This window comes from Gobio gobio, assembly GCF_949357685.1.
Source record: "Gobio gobio genome assembly, chromosome: 12".
NCBI classification, from domain to species: domain Eukaryota; kingdom Metazoa; phylum Chordata; class Actinopteri; order Cypriniformes; family Gobionidae; genus Gobio; species Gobio gobio.
In genome coordinates, this window is record NC_137105.1 from 49,946,400 (window position 1) to 49,969,385 (window position 22,986).

General features: G+C 39.9%; 1 protein-coding gene across 11 annotated transcripts in view; it reads right to left on the reverse strand.

Annotated features, from left to right (window-relative positions):
• ppil4 (peptidylprolyl isomerase (cyclophilin)-like 4) overlaps positions 1–20,999 on the reverse strand; it is a 29,846-nt gene extending 8,847 nt beyond the window's left edge. Inside the window, exons 1-15 of one of the 11 annotated variants that reach the window (XR_013817595.1) lie at positions 20,882–20,999; positions 20,527–20,594; positions 20,233–20,297; positions 20,031–20,148; positions 19,804–19,946; positions 16,850–16,946; positions 15,765–15,878; positions 15,555–15,679; positions 11,776–11,842; positions 10,606–10,717; positions 6,893–6,989; positions 4,409–4,526; positions 4,255–4,323; positions 1,912–2,076; positions 724–825 (exon numbers count right to left, since the gene is read on the reverse strand). Coding sequence is in view for 6 of the 11 variants with exons in the window: in XM_079830679.1 (XP_079686805.1) it covers positions 1,927–2,076; positions 4,255–4,323; positions 4,409–4,526; positions 6,893–6,989; positions 10,606–10,717; positions 11,776–11,842; positions 15,555–15,679; positions 15,765–15,878; positions 16,850–16,946; positions 19,804–19,946; positions 20,031–20,148; positions 20,233–20,297; positions 20,527–20,594; positions 20,882–20,951 (1,413 nt within the window). In the remaining 5 variants the exon portion in view is untranslated. Of the gene's footprint in view, positions 1–723; positions 826–1,009; positions 2,077–4,254; positions 4,324–4,408; positions 5,742–6,675; positions 6,990–10,605; positions 10,718–11,775; positions 11,843–15,554; positions 15,680–15,764; positions 15,879–16,849; positions 16,947–19,803; positions 19,947–20,030; positions 20,149–20,232; positions 20,298–20,526; positions 20,595–20,881 lie in introns of those variants that run through there. The other 10 variants (XR_013817594.1, XR_013817596.1, XM_079830679.1 and 7 more) reach the window with 10 other exon arrangements.
• Positions 21,000–22,986: the final 1,987 nt, after the last annotated feature.

A 22,986-nucleotide genomic window follows, 5' to 3' on the forward strand; every position in this document is an offset into this window, starting at 1 on the left:
GTGTCTAGTTCAATCTACAATGACTGATTATATCAGCTGCACATCAGGCCCACTGCCTAAAACTGATGCTGAGGAACGACTAAATGAAATGCACATTTTTAGCTGTTGTGATGTGACTGATTATCCCTCCATGTGGAAACACTGACTGCTCTGTGTTAATATTCATGAGCTAAGCTTTCACCACAGTAGGATTTGTAAAGTGGCTAACTGAAGTTCAGTTATAACTGCCGAAATATTTCTGTCGAAACATCCTACCCAACAAGAAATGAGTCCATTTGGGATGACTTTATTGCGTGGCAGCCCAAGCTAACCACAAGTACTCTGACACTAACTTACGCCTCTATTTAAAAGTGCGTTATGAAGTGAGTTTGGCATGAAAACAGGTTATTAAATGGTGTCTTGAGTTGGACAAGAGGCTTATAAATGCTTCTCGTGTTTGGAAAGATGTTTGACTTGTATAGCTTTTTCAAATGCACGTTTTAAGCGACTCAAACTCCTTTTTAGTGTCACATGTTCCTGTTTTTGGTTCGTTTACCTGTCTTTGGTGTGGTTTGAATGAAATATGAACCAGAGTTAGTTTGGAAGCAGAGCGAGTTGGTGTTCGTGTCCACCAGGGGTCAGATGGCAGCGTTCACACTTGTGGTAAATTAACTGCATTTATATAGCGCTTTCAAGACCCATGGTCATCCAAAGCGCTTTACATATTGCCTCACATTCACCCACCTGCAAACTGGTCGCTTTTCGGCTTTTTTTACGCTCTATGTGGCATGACTGGTCACTGATCACAGTTCAAGATCATCTGTGAAGGCGATCGATCATCTCTTACTAAAGAATAAACATGAATGAACATCTGAAGGTATGCTGAGGATACAATACAACTTACGGTCATGTGTATATGTGGTGTAATCTCTCAATCAGTGTTTCAACGGCGGAAAGACGTCAATATAACTGCTTATAAACTAAACAATGACATGTAACGTTAGCATCACATTTACCTCAGGCCGTCATTCAGTGTCCACAGAACTTTATTCACTAGAGAAATCAACTCTTTCCCTAAATATATGCTCTATATTAGCTGTTACATTTATTATATTCTACTTAACCTGTTAGTGATGTCTTGATCATTTCATGCATGTTAAATAAACCTGTCATGAAAATGACAGACACTGTATACATTTTTATATTTCAACAACGAATTGGACAAAAAACTATTTAGAAGTTAATGCGAAAACTGCCTTATGTGAAATTTACATGTTTGCATACAATGTGTTATTTGAGTTTTGATTATTATATCTAAAAATAAATAGCAACTGAATTACGGCTAATAGTTTGGGCTCTGTTGTTAACCTTTAATATTAATGTGCAAGTAAGGGCTCCATATATAACTTACAGAAATATCTTCAATAAACTTTTATATATAATTTAATTAATTCAAGGACAGACACTTTTCTTCTTCTTCAGTAAACCACTGCAAAATATAAAAAATAAATAAAAAGCAATTTTGTAAAACTGCTACACCGAACCAGTGGTAACTTAAAAATGAGGTGTAGAAATGTTCAACGTGTATTTTTATATTTTTCCTTTTGACTTGCTAAATATGAAGCACCATAGGACGTCTCCAAAACCGGAAAGGAACAGAAGTTTTGGTTGAGAACAGAGAGCTTATGTGAGTTTCTGTGGCAGCCCTGGGTGTTCATACACACTCATAAACCTGTAGGGACGACGGCTCTATAAATCTGCATCAACAAACATGTTAGATTTTCACAAACTTTGACTTTACTAACATTCCACAAATTTGCAATCTTCAAAATGTACACACATTGAATGCTATTTCTTCCCATGTAAGAAAATGACCCTAAAGCTGTGTTTTGTTTCTCCCACTGGGCTGAAATCAGGAAGTTGTGCGGACACCTGCTCTGTGGACGGTCAGCTGTAATACTTGGATCTCTTGGGGCTGCGGCTGCGGTCCCGCCGGTGTCGTTTGTGATCGCGGTCTCTCTGTTTGTCCTTAGGTCTCTCTCGGTCTCTGGAGCGCGAGCGCTGTCTGCCTTTCTCTCGCCGACTCTCATCGCGATCCTAAAAGACAAAATACTAATAGTGAGGCACGGAAGAGAATACAAACACAGAAAAAGGGACAAAGACCGATTTCATTTGGTAACTGATTTGACAGCTGATCAAAAACACTGTCAATTGACCGTTCGCAAAGACCCGCCCCCTTTAGTTACTGTTGCTATGTCCGGCAAGCCATGGCGCTCTCACACACACACACACACACACACACACACGTTCTCACATAGAGAAAATACATCGCGGAGCAAAGAGGACACTGACAACACGCCGATAGACAGGACAGAGCTCGTGAACCGATCGTCTCTTCCTTCTAGTTCATTGATAAGCATGAAATAAACATGAATGAACACTAAAAGAAATGTTGTTTCAAACACGGAAAGACACCGTTTTTCAAGTTCAAGTGCACCGACGATAATCTACTAACTCTCCTGACTGCTTTGTCGGACAAAACGGCAAATTCGGCGATGTGATTGGTCAGATCGCCTGTCAATCAAACTTGTGGCGAAGGGTGAATTCTCTCTCAAGACTAACAGTGTGTCCAAATATGCATACTTCCATACTCTATAGTAGGGATGCAACAATACGGTTAGTCCACGGTTCAATACATCCCTCGGTTTTTACCCACGGTTTTGGGTTCGGTTCGGTTCTGATGGCTTGTCGCATCAGTTTTTTGCTATTCTATTCTTAGGCAACAGGAACAGCAAGAGGTTAAGGAGAAAAAATACTTTTTTATTGCAATACTCTTTCTTTATTTTACTTAAAAGACTTGAAAAACCTTACTTAAACTTAAAACTTTACTTAAAAAAAACTCTTGTACACATTCCTAGTGTATAGTATAATATAAAATAAATGTATATAAAGATTTACACTGGCAGCTGTACAGCAGCATTTAAGCATGACATTGAATTAATAAATGTACAAATAAAACACTACATATACTTCACTATAAAATATACATTGATTCTTATTAAAGCTACTGTATTAAAGTTATTCAGTCAAGAGCAGTGAGTGATTTTATAGTAATTTTATAGTAAAAATGTTTTTGTAAAATATATATATTACAGTATTTTTCAGTTACAGTAAATTTTAACTCCCATAGCTTTTTCACACTTTAATATTTTGAAATGCTTTCACATCAGCAATAATCTGCCGAGTGTCTTCTTTAAAACGAGACCACCCTTGGTCTATATTCCAAAGCACTCTTGAATTACAGCCCTTTAAGTTTGGATATTCTCAAAAAGCGGGGGGTGACAATTAAGGGGTTAAGGGTCTTGATTTTGACGCGATCACCCGGGTTCGAATCCGCCTTTTGCAGAGCTCGCTCTTCTCCCTTTTCCCATCACACATCACATCGGAAAGGCTTTTACTTTCAATAAAAAATAGGAAAATGTTCTAAATGTGGAGGGCTTTTATTGTCCCATTAAGGCGGCATCCATTTAATAATTTTAATAAATATAATAATTTACACTCTGTTATTATAGCATCCTGTTAATGTACAACAACACTGAGGTGCAAATAGTATGTATCTGTCAAAATAAAGTATAAATTGCATGTCATTATTATTTACACATATTGCAAATAACTACTTTTACATGGTGTAAATAGAATATATCACTATTTTCACTTAGTAAATAACATCTACAGCTATTTGCACTTAGTGACATTTTCTTAGCAATAGATAATATTTACACTGCTTTAAAATATACTGTCTTTAAGTTGTTTCTACATTAATTTGGAGAGTAACTGAACAATTATTTGTATTATAATATAAAAAAAACTCATTTAATCGATTGACAGCACTATTTATAGTACATTTAAAGAATGTGAAAATATTAATTTAATTCTTGCAATTGTGCCTTTATTTTCACAGTCATGTATTTCTTTTTGCAATATAATTTCTAATTAAGAATCTGCATCAATTAGATTCATATCAGCCGTTTCACATTTGTAAAATGTTTAAATTAATTCGTAAAGCATTCTAATTGCAGTTTATATGGCACACATTTAAAAGGTGTTTATTTTATATTATTTATCCTGTTGTGTGCGGTGTAGAGATACGAGAACGGCTCCATCTCAAGGTTTGTGAAGCAGTCATTTGTCTTTGTTATAATAACACTTGTTGATTTTGTGCAGGTCAGATCAAGACCCAACAAAGATTAGTCAATAAAATCTGCTGATTTTTACCATCACTTTATCTCCTGCTTCCTTCTGTTGGCCTGCCTCTGTCTGCTCTGGGGCTGATAGAGGTACTGACTTTGTTATATGAAAAAAAGGGGTAAACATTATAGAGCCGAGTCTGAAGAAAAACAGGTGAGAACCACTCAACTGTTCATCATACCTTGGGTTTTTTGTCCTTGCTCCTCTCGTTGTCTGAGTGTCGTTTGCGGTCTCGTTTCTCTCGGTCGTCCTTCCTTCTGTCATCCTCATCTTCATCTAAGAGAAGCTCATAACGGGAGCTTTAGAAAACCGTTAAGAAGTGCTCACTTGTGGGAAGATTTCCTATCTGTTTTCACTCGTTTAAAACCAAGTGCATGTTATTCCAGAGAAAAGGTCTTTGTAATGCATTTAAATTAGTGTAGTGTAGTACGCCGCATGTTAAAAAACAATTCTTGTTGGGGAATGAGCCTGTGATAGATGGAGAAAGATCAACGCCCACTTCATCATCACAACTCTGGCCCCGCCCACTGGAGTGTTAGTGAGATGACGAGGAGAGAAGAGCAAAGATGTCCAATCACAGCAGTGGGCGTTTACACTGAAGTCTCACAGTGGCCAATCACAGCAGTGGGCGTTTACACTGAAGTCTCACAGTGGCCAATCACAGCAGTGGGCGTTTACACTGAAGTCTCACAGTGGCCAATCACAGCAGTGGGCGTTTACACTGAAGTCTCACAGTGGCCAATCACAGCAGTGGGCGTTTACACTGAAGTCTCACAGTGGCCAATCACAGCAGTGGGCGTTTACACTGAAGTCTCACAGTGGCCAATCACAGCAGTGGGCGTTTACACTGAAGTCTCACAGTGGCCAATCACAGCAGTGGGCGTTTACACTGAAGTCTCACAGTGGCCAATCACAGCAGTGGGCGTTTACACTGAAGTCTCACAGTGGCCAATCACAGCAGTGGGCGTTTACACTGAAGTCTCACAGTGGCCAATCACAGCAGTGGGCGTTTACACTGAAGTCTCACAGTGGCCAATCACAGCAGTGGGCGTTTACACTGAAGTCTCACAGCGGCCAATCACAGCAGTGGGCGTTTACACTGAAGTCTCACAGTGGCCAATCACAGCAGTGGGCGTTTACACTGAAGTCTCACAGCGGCCAATCACAGCAGTGGGCGTTTACACTGAAGTCTCACAGCAGCCAATCACAGCAGTGGGCGTTTACACTGAAGTCTCACAGTGGCCAATCACAGCAGTGGGCGTTTACACTGAAGTCTCACAGTGGCCAATCACAGCAGTGGGCGTTTACACTGAAGTCTCACAGCACAAACAAAGCGTTCAAATCTGAAAAATGCCTTTCATTTCTAAATTATGACAATATTTGATGTAAAAATCATACTAACATTATAAGTGCACCACAGGAAACATTATAAAACGATGCAGTTCATGACCTCTTTAAGCTACTGCTATAGGTAAAGCAGGTTAAGAGATTAAAACCAAAAGATTAAAGGGTAACTAAACCCCTGCTCAGAGCTTAACTCCACCCACTGGCAATTTTCAAAAAATGCTGGAAAAGTGGGCAGAGCCCGGCGGACACAGAGGGGACGAACCGAGGGCGGGGCTGAGTGGAGGGCGTGCACCTGAGACCCGCAGTGACGGATTGATTGACAGTTGTCAGACTCGCGAGTCGCAGAGATGGAGAATGACTGGAGTGACGCCAGCTTTGCAACAGAGCGGTCATTTCTCCTACCTTCACCTGAAGTGGAGGAGGGTGGATTGTCTGTAACAGACACAAACCCGGAGCCTTATCAATGCGAGCCGCTGCTCAAACTGCGTTAACTCCCGATGCCGACGATGCTAGTGAAGCAGCCGCGCAAGAGAACTGACCTAATCTATCTGCGTCCGTGGCAACCACTTGCGTGTCAGGGTTTGAAAGCGCGTCTCATGTATGAAAATTATCTGTACACATGACGGGCGGCAATAATATTGCAAGAAAAGCCTGACGTGTACTGACAACTGCATTATTTAACCGCATTTTCTTCAATACAATGTTAAAGCAAGTGTCAAGTGAGTTTCATTCATAATGTTTACTTCATGTAATATGACAGTTCATACTGGAGTGAAGTCGTTCTCATCGTGTGATTGGGGGAAACATTTCTGAGGGCGTGGTGAGCTCGTGCCAGGGGCGCGGATAGTGAGCCGTTGGAGGTGCCATCCTACGTCACGATGACCCACAACATCTAATAGAAAAATTCAACTGCAGTAGCCACCGTTCAACCTTAAGAGGGCAGCACTTTGGCGGTTTTACACCAAATTTTATAGAATTAAAACACTTTATACTCAAATGTCAAAACATTTACTCGACTCAATGAACAGCATTAATAAAGCCCCAGTATTACAGATCATTAACTAAAAAAAGTTGGTTTAGGGTTTAGTTACCCTTTAAAGCAGTCATTTATAGCCATTGATGTGTAATGGTTACAACAAAAGCACAAAATAACTCGAGCTCCTCGTCAGAGTTTGATGATCTCATGACTAAAGCCTGACCATCTCTGCACTGCATCTACTGTAAACCTCTTTGGAGAGTTAATTAAGCATAAATCCCACAGAGTGAAATACAATAGTCCCAGTATGATTTAAACGTGAAGAGATTATTAGAAGGATACTCCTGCTTGCTTCTGACTTTGTCTTTCAAAGCCAGTTTGGATTTGTTGTCCAGGTCTTTCTCATAGGCCTTAAAATCCTCTTTGGTGTACTTCCCACCTAGAAACGAAAAATTCAGACAATAAAAATATTAACCACTGCATATACTACCTTTAATTTAGTTGTATTAATAATAGATTTGCATTTAATGTTGATGTGTTAAGGTCCTTTCACACTGGGCGCGATTTTGACGCATGAATAATTTGTGCGATGGTTTTATTTTTTGATCAGCTGTTTGTGTAATGAGTGCTTCCACACCGAACGTGAATGTGCGGTGGCGAAAAAAAACGTTTATTTTTTCCCATTTTGATGCCGATTTTTTAAAACACTCGCAATGACAGAAAAGGCTTAAACCAATCACATACAAGGAAACAAAGGTGTGAAAATGTCCAGTTGATGTCATTAGCTATTCAATCTACATTAACCATTGCCGTAGCGTTAGTTACAGTTACAGCTGTGTTTGCCCACTGTAGGCTACAGACAACCATAACATCACCTTTTGAGTTAAAACTCGTAGATTTTTTTCTAAACCTAATTGTGTCCATGACTATGGTAAGTGAATGCGTTTCCGTCAGTACGACTGTGGCACTGAAATGTTTACATTGTGACTCTGGATCGATTGGTTCCTGGAGTGTGTGTTTGTCTCCTCAGATGCGCTGCTACGGTCTCTGGAGGAGCTTCTCAAATTGTCCCACGGACATTGGAAAGTAAGAGCGGAACCGGCCATGATAAAGTTTTAGCTCCTGTACAAGATTAGCATGATACTCCCCTTCAGACTCTCCAGGGCTCGACATTAACGCTCGTCCGGGACAAGTGGATTTTCTGAAGGGGCAAGTGAAAGATCATTTTACTTGCCCGACCTGACAAGTAGCCTGATAAAACGTCATTAACAAAAAATAACTAGGGAATCACCAATATGCAAGAATGATTCTGCATTCATTAGTGTAAGTGGCGATCGATAGTGGATAATAATATATAATGAACTGATGTAAATGAACGCTCGCGCAGCCTCACGAGGAGAAATCAAAACTAATGTGCACCACTGAGAAACTCCGTTAACACACTACAGTAAAAATGTAGTTTATTTATGTTTCTAACATAATGATACAGGTGCAACGTCACATTACCTAGAGTGCTGTTTTCCTGAATAACATCACGACTGAAAATGACACTGATTTCATACGACAGTTCCATAAACATATATAACTTACATTTTAGATGCAATATTGAGTGTTTTTGTTCGATTTCAGCAGCAAATATAGTTCCAAACAAAGATCACAGCAGAACCATAATGCATCTCACAGCAACATGTGTTAGTGAATGATTCACCTACTGGCGGTTCGGTTTCATGTTTAAACATTCTTTCCAACTTTTCTTATTTGTATATTGAAAAAATATTTAAAACAATCTCATAACTTTATTAATAAACTGCATTATTTAATATTTTTTAGTGTAAATTATTTAATTTGATTGGTAACAGCCCTATGGTGTCCTTAATTTATAGATCAAATTTAAGAATATAAAAGGAAAGCTGAAGCATATCCTATATTTAATAAGATTAGGGGGAAAATGCCCTTTATAAAAGGTAAAAATATCACATATACGCAGATTTAAATAAGTCAAAAGCTGATTGAACACTGGTGAGAAGATTGCTTCAGAATAAATTATATTAACACAACACACAAAAAAAATAGATTTTTTTCCAGACAAGTGAATGACAGATTGACTTGTCTGAAGGACAAGCACGTGCACAAGCTTAATGTCGAGCTCTGCTCTCTGTTCTTATGGTGCGTTCACACCGGACGCGATTCGCGCGAGTGATTTACATGTTAAGTCAATGCAGAGACGCGAAATGGCATTCTGCGGCGCGATTCGCGCGAATGAGGCGGCGAGATTCGCGCGATTGAGGCGGCGAGAAGGACGCGACTTGAGCGTTTTGAACGCGCGATTCGCGCGAATCGCGCGAAACGCTCAAGTTGAAAAATCTGAACTTTGGCGGATATTTCGCGCCGCGTTAACCAATCAGGAGCTTGCTCTAGTAGTGACAACAATGATGAGAAAATCTGTATATTAATATCTGGTTCAGACAATATGATTATCACTGTGATAACATTAAATGACATGAAACACAACACAGTCTCTTTTTGTTAAATGCAAGTTTATGTATGATCAATAATACAAAAGTATAAGTAATGTATAACAAGCTATACATGAAATAAAGCAAACAATGCAGTCAAACATTCAAAGTCAGTGCTAGTAGGCTAACGTTACAACTGCAACGTACAGTTATAGCCTAAAAATATAAAGTAATGAAACTTATCTTTGCCCTCAGCCTAAACGATTTGCCAGGGAACAAATTATAGATCCATGAGACCAAAGATCGGCCGTTACAAGACGAATTATAGCTGGAGACACACCACAGAGACATCAGAGCCAGCGGGAGACGGCAGAAGGACTGGCCGAGGAAAGGTTGCCCTCGCCGGCTTTCACGTGCGCTGAGCGCGCTGTCCGCTGGAGCTCACAGCTCCGACAACGGCAGATAAAATATTCAAATAGGCACTGTTTATGTAAATAATCCACAGATTTGAGCTTTAAACAACTACATTATCGACTGAAAAAGTCTTAAAACTACGTTTTGTCACACATTAACAGTAGATATGAAAAAAAAAAAAGACATGTAAACACAGCCCATGTCAGCCATTTCTCAACGAGACGAGCTGCTGGCGGAAGCCCCGCCCATGACGCGAATTCGCATCTGTTGTGCAGTGAATGTCACGCGCGATTCGCGCGAGTAAACTCAAAATGTACACGCGTCCACCTTCGCGCGATTAGCGCGAATTATTCGCGCGAATCGCGTCCGGTGTGAACGCCACATTAGACTGGGTGCACCCAAAACCTTCTTTTCGGTCTTTTAAATAAAATGAAAAGCTCGTCTTCACTGGATGAGGAAGTGTCTGTGTTTTCTCAGCTGTCGCCGCAACTGTTTTGGAGTGTTGGAGCTCTGAAACATCACAGACATCGCAAATTCGTGTCGCGGCTGATGTGAACGGTTTTGAAGCAAACTATTCGCTTTTTCGTTACGCGTCCGGTGTCAAAGGGCCTTGAACACTGTAGATAAACAACAACTGAGCAGCACAAATAAAACGTATGCGCCAATTGAGATGGATAATTTTTTTATCTGATAAGAAGACGTGCGCATAAACTACGATGGAAGCACATTTATCCCTCGATGTGCAACAAAAACTCAACAGAGGATGTGATTGGATAACTGGATTAACCAGCGGACCATTCGCATCCCAGCATCTCAAGTGTTGGTTTGATCGTTCTGAAACGTCAAAGTCTGTCTTCAGAATGATTGGGTTGAAGATCCTCCAGAAGCGTCTCTCACACATGGGCGTCGGAAGCAAAATGTGGGTGAGTCCTCTCTCAGAACAATGTAAATGGCATCTACTCCAGGAAAAATAAGTACAAATATACCGCCTTGTTTATTAAACGTCTGGTTGGGCCAGACTAAATTATGGAAATCAACTGAAGAGGTCTGAAGGGTTACTAGAAAGCTGCAGGCAGGTGAGTTTTATCCGGAGTTGGAGCTGAACTCTGCAGGACCGGAGTTGGCCAGCCCTGCTTCACAGGGTGTGTGTGTGTGTGTGTGTTTAATAAACGAGGACAGACTCACCTTTGCCTTTCCATTTGATCTTAGACACAGACTGGCTGAAGTCCACGTGAATGCGACGGTCATCTATCAGCACGTTGTCCATTTTGAAGTACGCTTTTTCACAGTCCTCCTCCTTATCAAATAATACACAAATGCATTCATTATTCCAAAATGACATGTCATATATATGCCCTGAATGATGAGAAACTCAAAAGCAGGCCATTCAACGCAAAATTTACCTTTTTAAGAGTGACACAAGACTCAATTCAGTTATGATCTAAAGCTAGCTTAAAGGATTAGTTCACTTTTAAATAAACTTTTGCTGATTATTTACTCACCCCCATCTCATCCAAGATGTCCATGTCTTTCTTTCTGCAGTCGAAAAGAAATTAAGGTTTTTGATGAAAACAGTCCAGGATTTTTCTCCATATAATGGACTTCAATGGGCTCCAACCGGTTCAAGGTCCAAATGACAGTTTCAGTGCAGCTTCAAAAGGGCTTATCTAGCGAAACGATAAGTCATTCAAAAAATTAAATAAAATGTTAAAGTTTTATAAGCACAAATGTGCCGCGTGAGCAACCACAGTTTCAATCGCTCAGGATTGTGTTTAGGAAATCTATGAAAAGTCACAAATTTCTGTCCTGATGAAAATTTTCTTGTAGGCTTTTCTAATAGTAAAATACCCAGGATAGATACGCACACGAAACGGGCATTTTAAACGATAAACTGACATAAAGACATTTGAATATGTGTATATGGTCCTCCTTCCGCACATTTGTAAACTCTGACTCGGTACTTTTCAACGTAATTGCGCATTACGTGACGTCACAAACACGCATCACAGAACAGAGCAAGGCGAGCATTTGTGCTTATAAAACTTTAACTGTTTTATTTATTTTTTAAATGACCGATCGTTTGGCTAGATAAGACCCTTATTCATCATCTGGTGTCGTTTAAAGCCCTTTGAAGCTGCACTGAAACTGTCATTTGGACCTTGAACCGTTTGGAGCCCATTGAAGTCCATTATATGGAGAAAAATCCTGGAATGTTCTCATCCAAAACCTTAATTTCTTTTTGACTGCAGAAAGAAAGACATGGACATCTTGAATGACATGGGGGTGAGTAAATTATCAGCAAAAGTTTATTTAAAAGTGAACTAATCCTTTAATGTCATTGGAAACTTTACAAACCTTTTCAAACTCGATGAAGGCATAGCACAGAGATTCTGCTGTTTTCCAGTCTCTGATGATCTCACAACTGCAAATGAACATTAACATGTTAGATCAAAACCAGCAGATAACATACAGAACAATACATGGATCACACACACACACACACACACACACGAAGAGACTAGAACTTTGATTCATTTCTCTGGCTTTCAGCATTAAATTAATATTCAGGCACAGGCGATGGTCAGAACTGAATACTAGCACACTGGACACAGCCTACTATAAAACAATTATATGAAACAATAAGCACTTAACAAAGAGCACTAATGCATCACTGCTGTGTGTGGTCACAGAACTGCATGTTCAATTCAGCTTACAAATTAGAAATACACTTTCACTATTCAGTGCAATGTGTACAGAGTAACGTTTCATACACATCTTTACCAACATTTTTAGACTTTTAAGGCAAGTATTCATCACCTAATGTAAATATCATAGCAGCATATATTAACTAAAATAAATAACTATTAATGCTATTTGTTTTAATAATAAGTACAATTTGCGACTGTTGCAGAGATATTATTTTCGAAATCTTTCTGGGTTTATTTTTTCAAAACCTGGAAATTGCTATTTTTAACACCGTACGAACCCTGTATGTAGTCAAGAAGTAGTTTGGAAATGGAAGGTCACGATGAGCACAGTGGATTATGGGATAGAGTATATTGCATAATGCACATCTGGTCATTCCATGCATAGAGAGAATGCTGTGTGTGCTATACATACTGCCTACTGCTAAAATAGTACCAGAAGAACGTGAACCCTCAGCCCTCTCTCTATCAAAGAAAATCATTCAATATATATAAAAAAAATAGAAATGCATAAAATAAAAATAACACTAAAAAAAGACTTGACGTGTGTTTATACACTTCAAATATGTGAATAGGAAAGTAAAAAACTATTACTAAAATAAATACTAAAATGTTATGATAATACTTTAGTTTAAGGTCAATACTCATTATTAACTAGTTGCGTATTAGCATGTGTATGACTAGGATCAGACCTGGGTAGATTACTTACAAATTGTAATCGAAACTGATTATGACAAAAATTGTAGTTAGTAACATAATCCATGACATTACATATTTAAGGTAATATAATCAGACTACTTTTGGATTACTTTTGACCTAACTTGTTCATCACATTGATTTGAGTAGAATAATCTTGTACCATATTGATATAAAAATACAAAGAGAAGGAAAATATATTCTATTCTTTGTGATCAACAACATGAGGTGCTTTAAATATTACATTACATCAGGGTTTCATGAGTTTAAAGCTACACTGTAACTTTTCCGTCCGCTAGAGGTCGCCTGTTCAAAACAAAGGCGTAGTTTGATGACGGCACGTTTGAGCGCAGAATCTTGGGACATGTGGTCTTCACCTCACAGCCGGTGGGAAAGAATCGGGATAGGACTAGATCATGTTGATGGATGTGATTATTAATGTTGCTGTAGTCTGAAGCAGAAGCAGGACCGAGTTTTGTGGAGCTGAGGAACCGCTGGAGCGATTGTTAATAAGATGAACGCAACACACACCTCGCGAGCAGCGGGACTTTTATTATGCCACAGTCGATACATAGAGTATGAGGTAAGGTTTATCATATTAGACACATCTGAGCCTGTTGAAAATTATGTTATGACGACGTTCACATAAAAAAAACGTGAGTCACTTACATGTATATTTACATGAGCCCCGTTTCCACCGAAATTACCCGGAACAATTTGTACCACAAATTTTTTTACCGGAACTTTTTCCCCTCAGATCTGCTCCTGTCTGCGTTTCCACTGCGGTCTGAAGTACCGTGAAGATTAGGCAAAATAGTCCGGTGATGTAGGACTGCGTGCGGCTGCTCCTCCCAGTCAGAGACGGACTGTAATCACTTTTGTGCGATACTGTCTGCAACAATAACAAGTGGAGGAGATGCAAGCTGCGCTGCTTTTGCTGGTTATGTATTGGTTTACTAAAGAGGTCATTAACAAAACGGCGGAAAAGAGACGAGCACTGATACTAAAGCGTATTCTGAAAGCTAGATTTAAAATAAGACAACGTGTGTTATGATCAGCTATTACGGACATTGACCGTGAGATTGCTGAGACGAACACGCGTCATCAGACAGAAAGAGCAAGACTGATATTTGCTGAACACAGAACAAACCTCGCAAAAGACTTTAAAAAATGCCGGTTGAAATAAAATGCTGCGTGAGCTCAACCAATCAGCATGTTCAGCGCACAAGTCCCGCCCCCGAAAGTTCCTGAACTTTGAAAAAGTACGACCTCGCGAGCAGGGCCGTTTGGAGGCGGAAATATTTACCAGGAACTTCATTTAGACCCTGCGGTCAAAACACACAGAGTACCAGCCCAAAGTTCCTGCGGTGGAAACACGGCTTATGAGTGACACTTCTTATCAACTAAATGAGTTTTTTACACTTTGTAATTTCTGTAAATAGTTGCTTTAGTGTTTCAGTAACTGTATATCCATTATAATTAGCAGTTTATTGCTGATTTATTAGAATGAAAAACTACTCTCTACAATTACAAATGTTCTGAATTTTTGAAAGGACGCCTAGACTTTTCTTTACACAAAAGCTCACAGAAGCTACATTACTGAGAGAATCATCCTCATATTTGAATCATAACATGATTAGATATTTAGTTTTATATTTGAGGGTGGCTTCACACTTGTCATGTTTGGTTGGATTAAACGAACCCTGGTGCGATTGCTGGGTTAGTGCGGTTCATTTGAACATATGTGAACGCTGTCATCCGAACCCTGGTGCGCACCAAACAAGCGGAGCGAGACGCTAAAGAGACGGGTCTCAGTCCGGTCCAAACCAACTCTGGTGCGGTTCGATTGATATATGAACGCAACACGGACCAAAGACGTGTAAACCAACCAAAAACAGGACGTGATGTCACAAGATGCGACGCTACAAGTCAGCTGATTTGACGACGCGGAGAGATCTGTGTATCCAACATGAGTAGAGGGCAAACGTGGAGCAGCGAGGAGGAAAAGTGCCTCATCAATACACGCAGATCTGCGTTTCTGCACAACGGAGGAAATCCTGCTGCTGTTCTGAATGTTTTGAACATGTTATGAGCTCTTCGTGAGCTCTCAGCTGGTGAAAATAAAACCACATGTACATGCAATGATGGTGTTTAATCAGCACACAGCATTATTTTGAATGTTCGCTAAGCAGCTCCGTCGCGAAATATACGACATAAAAGCCGACCAATCAGGTTGTGATGCCTGTATGCCTTTGGTTCGGTAACTTTAGGTTCACAGTTAAAAATGCCAGTGTGAACGCTAAGCAGACCAGGACTATATGTTTTGTTTTTGTTTTTTGGTCCGGACCAAACTAACCGAACAACAAGTGTGAACTAAGTTATTTTCAGGCTCTTAACATTAAAGTCTCATAATCTTTTCCCTACCTGAATTAAAAACATGAGTCACTTACATGTATATTACTCTGTTCCCATATTACTTAGAGTTATTATGACTCTTGGGTAGCAACATTTCAAGTGTCTAGTTTAAAACAAGAGCAGAATTATGAATATAGACCATAGGGTTTAAGAGCTGCAGACATTTTCATTTGGGTATGTCGTTTTCAGAAAATTCTCAAAAATAGGGGCGCAGGTTAAGAGCACAAAGGTAAAAGTCTTTGGATCAACCCTTGCAGAGGTTCAGGCCCTAAACTATCATGGGAACTAATACAGCAGTGAAATCTTCTATTATCTCACCATTTAATGGGGCCGAAACGTGAGAAGATGATCTCCAGATCTTCATCAGTGGTCACGGGGTTCAGTTTGCACACAAACAGCACGTTCTCTGGAGGTTTGACTTCTGCATCTGGCAGATCGCCCACCTTTCAACAACAAGCCAACATTCAGACCTTCACAGAGTGAACAGCATGTGTCAGTCAAAGACCATGTGGAAGAGAGGAAGTGTACCATCTCCAGTAAAATGGCTTGCGTCTTTGCTTCCTTTTCCTTTATGAGTTCATCCAGCTTCTCCGCATCTCCCTCATCATCGTTTATGGCCTCATCTGCCCCGATCCGACCACTCTAGAACATGAACAAGCATGGATTATTCAATTGACGATCAATAAAGCACATTTAAACTAAACACATCACCTGCTCTTTCTGTATTGAATAGTTCCCCACACACACTTACACTGCAGTATAAATCATATTTATAAAGCATTAAGCCACTACAGTTAAAGGTACTGAACCTGATGTTTGATAATGAACCTAATATTTTAAATGTTATACATGTAGTTAAATTACATAATTAAATAATCAGTTTATGCACTTCCTAGGAACTGAACCCATGACCTAAGGATTGCTTTTATATAATTATTTACAATTATGCTATTTTAAAGGCTCTTCATTTTGTTTCGTAGTGATTGGTCTACTCTCCTCTGATTGGTCAGATGGCACAGAAAACAGTGTCTTCTCGACATGTTGACACAAACCAAACTCTTTTAGGCCTCGGCTACAACTACAGGGTCAAAGAAGATGTTGTTCGCGAGCAGCCAATGAGACATTGTCTGGCATTAATGCAAATTTGTTACGAAGAAGAACTAAGCAGGTTTGAGCAGAAAGTAAAACTGGAATTACAGTCTCATTTCAGGCGGTTCAGAATTGGTTCAATAACTCTGTTCATCTGCGTGAAAAAACTCGTTTCAACAAGCTAGTTTGAATCACAAAACCCTCTTCTTTTAGCGTGACTCACACCCAAAATAAAAACTCAACCTTTCTGTGAACGGTATTCATTAATCATGAATGGAGGTAGACCAACGATATTAAGAAATGCATAAAACATGAAAATATGCATGCCATGCACTGTAGAAATCAAGCAACGCTGAACGAAATCAAAGCCTCGTGACTGAAATTTTAGTGAATTGGGAAATCATGGCTTTCTTGTAGCCGACTCTGCACGCTAATTTCATCATTAAAATGATGCTAAACATAAATGTGGCACCTCACAGTATTGTAATATGAGTTTGAACTATGCACTGAATGAAGACACTCACATCCAGCTGCTCTTTAGTGGGTTCAGGCGATCGGTCTGGAACCGGGAGGCCCGCAGGATCATCAAACGGGTCATCCAGAATCACGGTGTGATTAATCCTGCAAACACAAGACAGGACAAACCTTAGCAGGCACAGACACTGATGTTCAGTCTAAAGCTCTCTGCGATGTCCCATGAAGCTGCGGCCTCGTTTAACTTGAACTTTTCTTCAAGCTCTCTGTAAGCAGGACAGCGCACTTCATTTGCCATTCAAGGGTCTATGTTAGGGATCGACCGATATGGATTTTTTTTCATCAGCCTTAGCCGATGACGGATACAGGCTGCCGATTTTCTTGAGCCGATATTTGGAGCCGATACTGCTTTTGCTCCCTCAATTTACATCATAAAAATGACACAATGATCATGATGATAATTTAAAAAAGGAACATTTATTGAACAAAAAAAGCCCAATATTCAACAAATAGTAAAAACAGATGAAGTAGAACAAGAAAAAAAAAAGAGTTCAGGGCTGAAAATAAATATTTAAGCATAAATAAAATAATTACACTATTGCAAACAGTAGCAACAAGCAACCAGCATAATAAAGTGCACACTAACTGTACTATACTTTATTTTTAAACTATTTACAACCTAGTCATTTAATGCTTAGGTGCATTTAACTTAATCTCTTGTAAAGCGGTAATTCAGGAAAAAAATCTCCCAATGCTCCACGTGAAACTTCGATCTTCCGACCTTTTACCATCGTGTCAATTCTCAATTGATTTTGATTAATATGCGCGAGGGAGAGCAAGAGAGTTTGAAGACAGTGAGAGCTGCCCTGTGGACGCCTGTCTGTAAACAATGCCGGGAAAAATATATCGGCGAACACAGCAGCCTTATATCAGCCGATGCCGATACACGTAAAAATATCGGCCGGCCGATATATCGGTCTAACACTAGTCTATGTAAGGACATGTTATGGTTATGTAGCTTTCCCTTGTTGTTAGTGTGGTCCAGTTGTGAGGGCGATCTTTTCAACTGAACTCAGCGCCATCTTTAGCTCTTCTTTTTTCTTTTCATAACGATCTTCTAACCGGCTGGTTATTGTGGCTTATTGATGGTATTATTGTACTCAGGCTGAATGAAGTTGATTAACTTTCGAAATCCACCACCTCAACAAGTCATTTGAAATAATTTCAAAGATTTGTTCGGTAATTGCTTCTGCCTTTTGAGCTCCAACTTTTCTCCCGGCTAAAACCAAAGTAATTGTAGGCTGTGTCGATTGTTCAAATCCTCCTGTCCCGGAGACCGCTGGATGCACTTTCTTCAAGTGATATATCGTGGTACTAGCTGTCGTATTATATTTTAAAACACAATCACAATGTTTGCAGTTAACATCATCACCATTTGTAATAAAATGATCCCAAACAAAACTCTCATTTCCCCACTTTCATCTGCTGTTTGTGTTTTGGCACTAACTCGCGTCTCAAACTATGCACGTTAATAATGACCGCTTAATCGATCATCGATAAGGTTTTAATCGATTAAAAGTAGGGCTGTGCGATATTGAAAAAAAAAAAGCGATATCCTTGTTAAATAATGCGATACGATATTGCTTTAAGTGTGTAAAATCTATTTCTTTCCCCAACTGATATTGTTCACTTAAAGCATAACCCACTGTGTTTACATGAATACTCATCAAGACGGCCATTTTGACATAACCGTGTGTGTATTTGACAGTTCGAGTGTGTAACAAGACACGAAAAAAAAGAACGGCTTGTGTGCACAATTCGGTGTGTGTGTCAGACAGCGCGAGACTGCAAGGAGTTGTTTTTCGCAAGTTATTGCGTTTAATAACTCTTCAATGTCAAGTCACATAAGTATCAGTCGTGTGCTCAGTCTATTCTCTGCTATATGCGTCGACCTAAAACGTACACTTTTCACAATGTTGAAGTAGCCTGTTAAAATCATTCAGATATTGCGTGCCCTTGCGATATGTACATTTGCGATATTTCGATATATTGTGCAGCCCTAATTAAAAGGATTATTGACAATTAATCGCTGACATCCCTAATACTGACCACTGCAGACTGGGAACACGCCACAAGAGCTGCAGTTCTGGAGATGCTCTGAACCGTCACAATCTGGCCCTTGTCAAACTCGCTCAAATCCTTACGCTTGCCCATTTTTCCTGCTTCTAAAGGCCTGTACACACCGGGACGAATATCGCGCACGCTTATCGCCAGCTTTTTTCGTGCCGTTTTTCGGCGCGTCTTGAGTGTTCACACCCAAGCGATTTTCACTGGCGCTGCGCCGAGTGAACGTGCACATTCAGTCGATGCGCTCCCGGTACACAAGATGGTGCTGCGGCACTTTAAGCCTCTGACACTTGCTTGTCACACAAAGGAGAGGAGAGACAGTATTTACGTGCTTGCCAAAACCACAGATATATTATGTATATGGACAAAACCATTCACACACTTTTTGCTAACTGGCTAGCAGCATTAGCAGTTCATCTTCTTCTTTGTCTACTTACTACTTCTTCGTCGTATCCGTGTGTGCTCGGCAAGACCGTTTTGTGCTCGAGCGCCACCAAGTCGTGTTTTACTGTCACTTCAGCAGCTCCAGGCACGTGAACAAAAGCGCCGATCTCATTGGTCGGACAGTTTTTTACGCGCCGCGTCAAAATAAAAAAACGAACCCGAGGCGTTTTTTTTAAAAATGACGCTTTTACGCCTGGCGTTTTGCGCGTCGGTGTGAACACTCACATTGGCGCCCATTGTTTAGTCCCGAGGCGTTAAACGTCGGCGATAAACGCGTGCGAAAATCGTCCCGGTGTGAACAGGCCTTAACACATCAACTCTGAGGACAAAATGTTCACTTGCTGCCTAATATATCCCACCCACTAACATGTGCCTTGATGAAGAGATAATCAGTGTTGTTCATAATGTTATGCCTGATTGGTGTATCTCCTACCTGATGTCCTGGAAGGGGATGAAATCGTTGTCTACAAAGGTCTCATTGATTTTAGAGAGCACGTCCATGCCCTCTGTGACCTCTCCAAACACTGTGTGAACACCATCCAAATAATCCATATTCTCGCTTGTGGTGATCAGAAACTAGGATTCAGAACAAACAAAAAAAGTCAAATCCCATAACCAACACAGACCCTTTGTGTGTTAGATGATATGTGCAGAACTAACCTGAGAGCCATGCTGGTCAGTGCCATTGTTCACCATAGACACGGTCCCTTTCTTTCGATGCTTGATCCTCGGCATCTTCTCAGACTCAAAAAAGCGTGCCTGATCGCCATACAGTTTACTACACACACACACACACACACCACCGTCACACAATGCATGCGACACACACACAACAACACAATACAATAGAGCTCCTTCTCACCAGAACACGGACTCTCCTCCTCGGCCCGTTCCAGTGGGGTCGCCCGTCTGAATGATGAAGTCTCTCTGCTCAAGCACAGATGCAACATCTTGACCATTTACCTCCATTAGAAACAATCACTGACATATCCTACACTAATCACATTTCACCTGGGATTTTGTGATTCTATGAAAACAATGTAATTTGCAAGAAGCAAAAAGAGCATTTCTCATAATGGTAAATCAAACTAAGTATAAACGACAAACCTCTTTAATGCAAACAAAATACAAAATGAAAGACGTGCAGATACATTACCTGAACATTGTGAATCAGACAATAGTTGTAATATTTGATTTTGCACAGTTTCAGGAAGTTCAGCGATGCTGGAAATTTAGAAACACAATTACTACAGTATATTTATGTAACGTATATGTATATCAAATATTTAACAATGACAGCATGTAGTTGGTTTAGTATATTCTAGTGAACCATTCAATAATATAACAACTGGTTATAATAGCAAATTATCACGAATTTACATAAAGTTTCCAACAGATATTTATCACGACGTTTTGTTGATTGTATTAAAAGAACTAGCATTTAGTGAAATCTTGCTAATCTGGCTAACACGTGTACACCCTTCGCCTGTCATTAAAGTTATTGATATTACCTTTCGGTCTCTCTTCTGTGTATAAATCGATCACGATATCTCCGAGCGTTGTTTCCAATAACACCGCCATGTCGTTTCAATATCATCGACATGCGCCGGACAGACACCGCGCATGCGCAGTGAGAAGAGTCGCAGATAAAACGTCACAACTTTGATACAGGAGGCAGGCAGAAACCGTTGGTGCGTTTACCTGTATTTTTGTTTTTTAACTTTCATTTATTCTCTTCATTATATGCATACGATTATCTTTATTTCTTTCTTGAATTTACATACAAATGTTTTTATTGAATACTGCTTAATGTTCTGAAGGTATTTGTAGATATTGAATATTTTCATGTTTTTGAATTTTAAATTTTTTATTTGGTTTTATTCATATCTGTCAAATAAAAAGAAAGAATGGGCTAACGTACTATATTATACATTTAATTTAAATTTGGCTTTTTTGCTTAAAGGGTTAGTTCACCCAAAAATGAAAATTCTGTCATTAATTACTCACCCTCATGTCGTTGGACACCCGTCAGACCTCCGTTCATATTCGGAACACAAATGAAGATATTTTAGTTGAAAGCTGATGCTGAGAAAGGCTTCACACAGGCCTCCATTGGCATTCAGTACATTGACACTTCCAAGATCCATGAAAGGCACTTAAAACGTCGTTACAAAGTCTATCTCACCACAGTGGCTCTACAATAATCATACAATGCGACGACAATAGTTTTTGTGCGCAAAAAAAAATCAAAATAACACCTTTATCCAACTTGTTCTTGTCTTCCGTGTGCGCCTCCACGACGCATGCGCGAGAATATGACGTAGCGCCGGTGTTCGGGAATCGATGAAATACACACTTAAGCCCCATTTTGAGAACTACGCCGAGACCTAAAGCACGATCAATGTAGAATCCAACAGCTTAGACACGCGCGTCTTCCTCTGCTCGTAAACAAATCGCTTCTGGGTCATGTGTCCGAACGCCGGATCTGCGTCATATTCTCGCGCATGCGTCGTGGAGGCGCACACGGAAGACAAGAACAAGTTGGATAAAGGTGTTATTTTGATTTTTTTTTGCGCACAAAAACTATTGTCGTCGCATTGTATGATTATTGTAGAGCCACTGTGGTGAGATAGACTTTGTAACGACGTTTTAAGTGCCTTTCATGGATCTTGGAAGTGTCAATGTACTGAATGCCAATGGAGGCCTGTGTGAAGCCTTTCTCAGCATCAGCTTTCAACTAAAATATCTTCATTTGTGTTCCGAATATGAACGGAGGTCTTACGGGTGTCCAACGACATGAGGGTGAGTAATTAATGACAGAATTTTCATTTTTGGGTGAACTAACCCTTTAAATTGATATACATAAATGTGGTAAAACCCAACCTTTGTTCTTGGTTCTTGAAAAAGAAATTCAAATATATCAAGACTAATTTTCATTCACATGATAAAGCACATTAAACTGGGTCTGGGTTTCTGGGTCATTGCTTCAAAAAAGGTGTTTAAATTCATTTTTTTATTTTCTTTGAGCCCTTAGTTTACGAGTTGGGGGCGTGTCAGTGAGAAACATGGTGGAATACCACAATACTTACAAGTGTTTAGCAGTGACATAAGGCTTTTTCATTTACAACAAAATAAACCAATCACCTGCACAAAATATATTAGCATTATAATCCAATATAATATGTAGGCCTAACGATAAAGTTTACAGTGGCTCACAGTGAGAACACGTGAAGAGAATTCAAATGGAAACCCTGAATCATTTAAACCTCTGATCCAAAGGTGAGAACAGAAATAATATATGAACAAATAACATACTAATCAAAATCCAAAACATGCACAGAACTGTAATTTCCCATGTCAGTGAGACAACTTGTTCTTGTCTTCCGCGTGTGCCTCCACGACGCATGCGCGAGAATATGACGTTGCGCCGGGGTTCGGGAATCCATGAAATGCGCACTTTAGCCCCATTTTGAGAACTACGCCGAGACCTAAAGCACGATCAATGTAGAATTCAACAGCTTAGACACGCGCGTCTTCCTCTGCTCGTAAACAAATCGCTTCTGGGTCATGTGTCCGAACGCCGGATCTGCGTCATATTCTCGCGCATGCGTCGTGG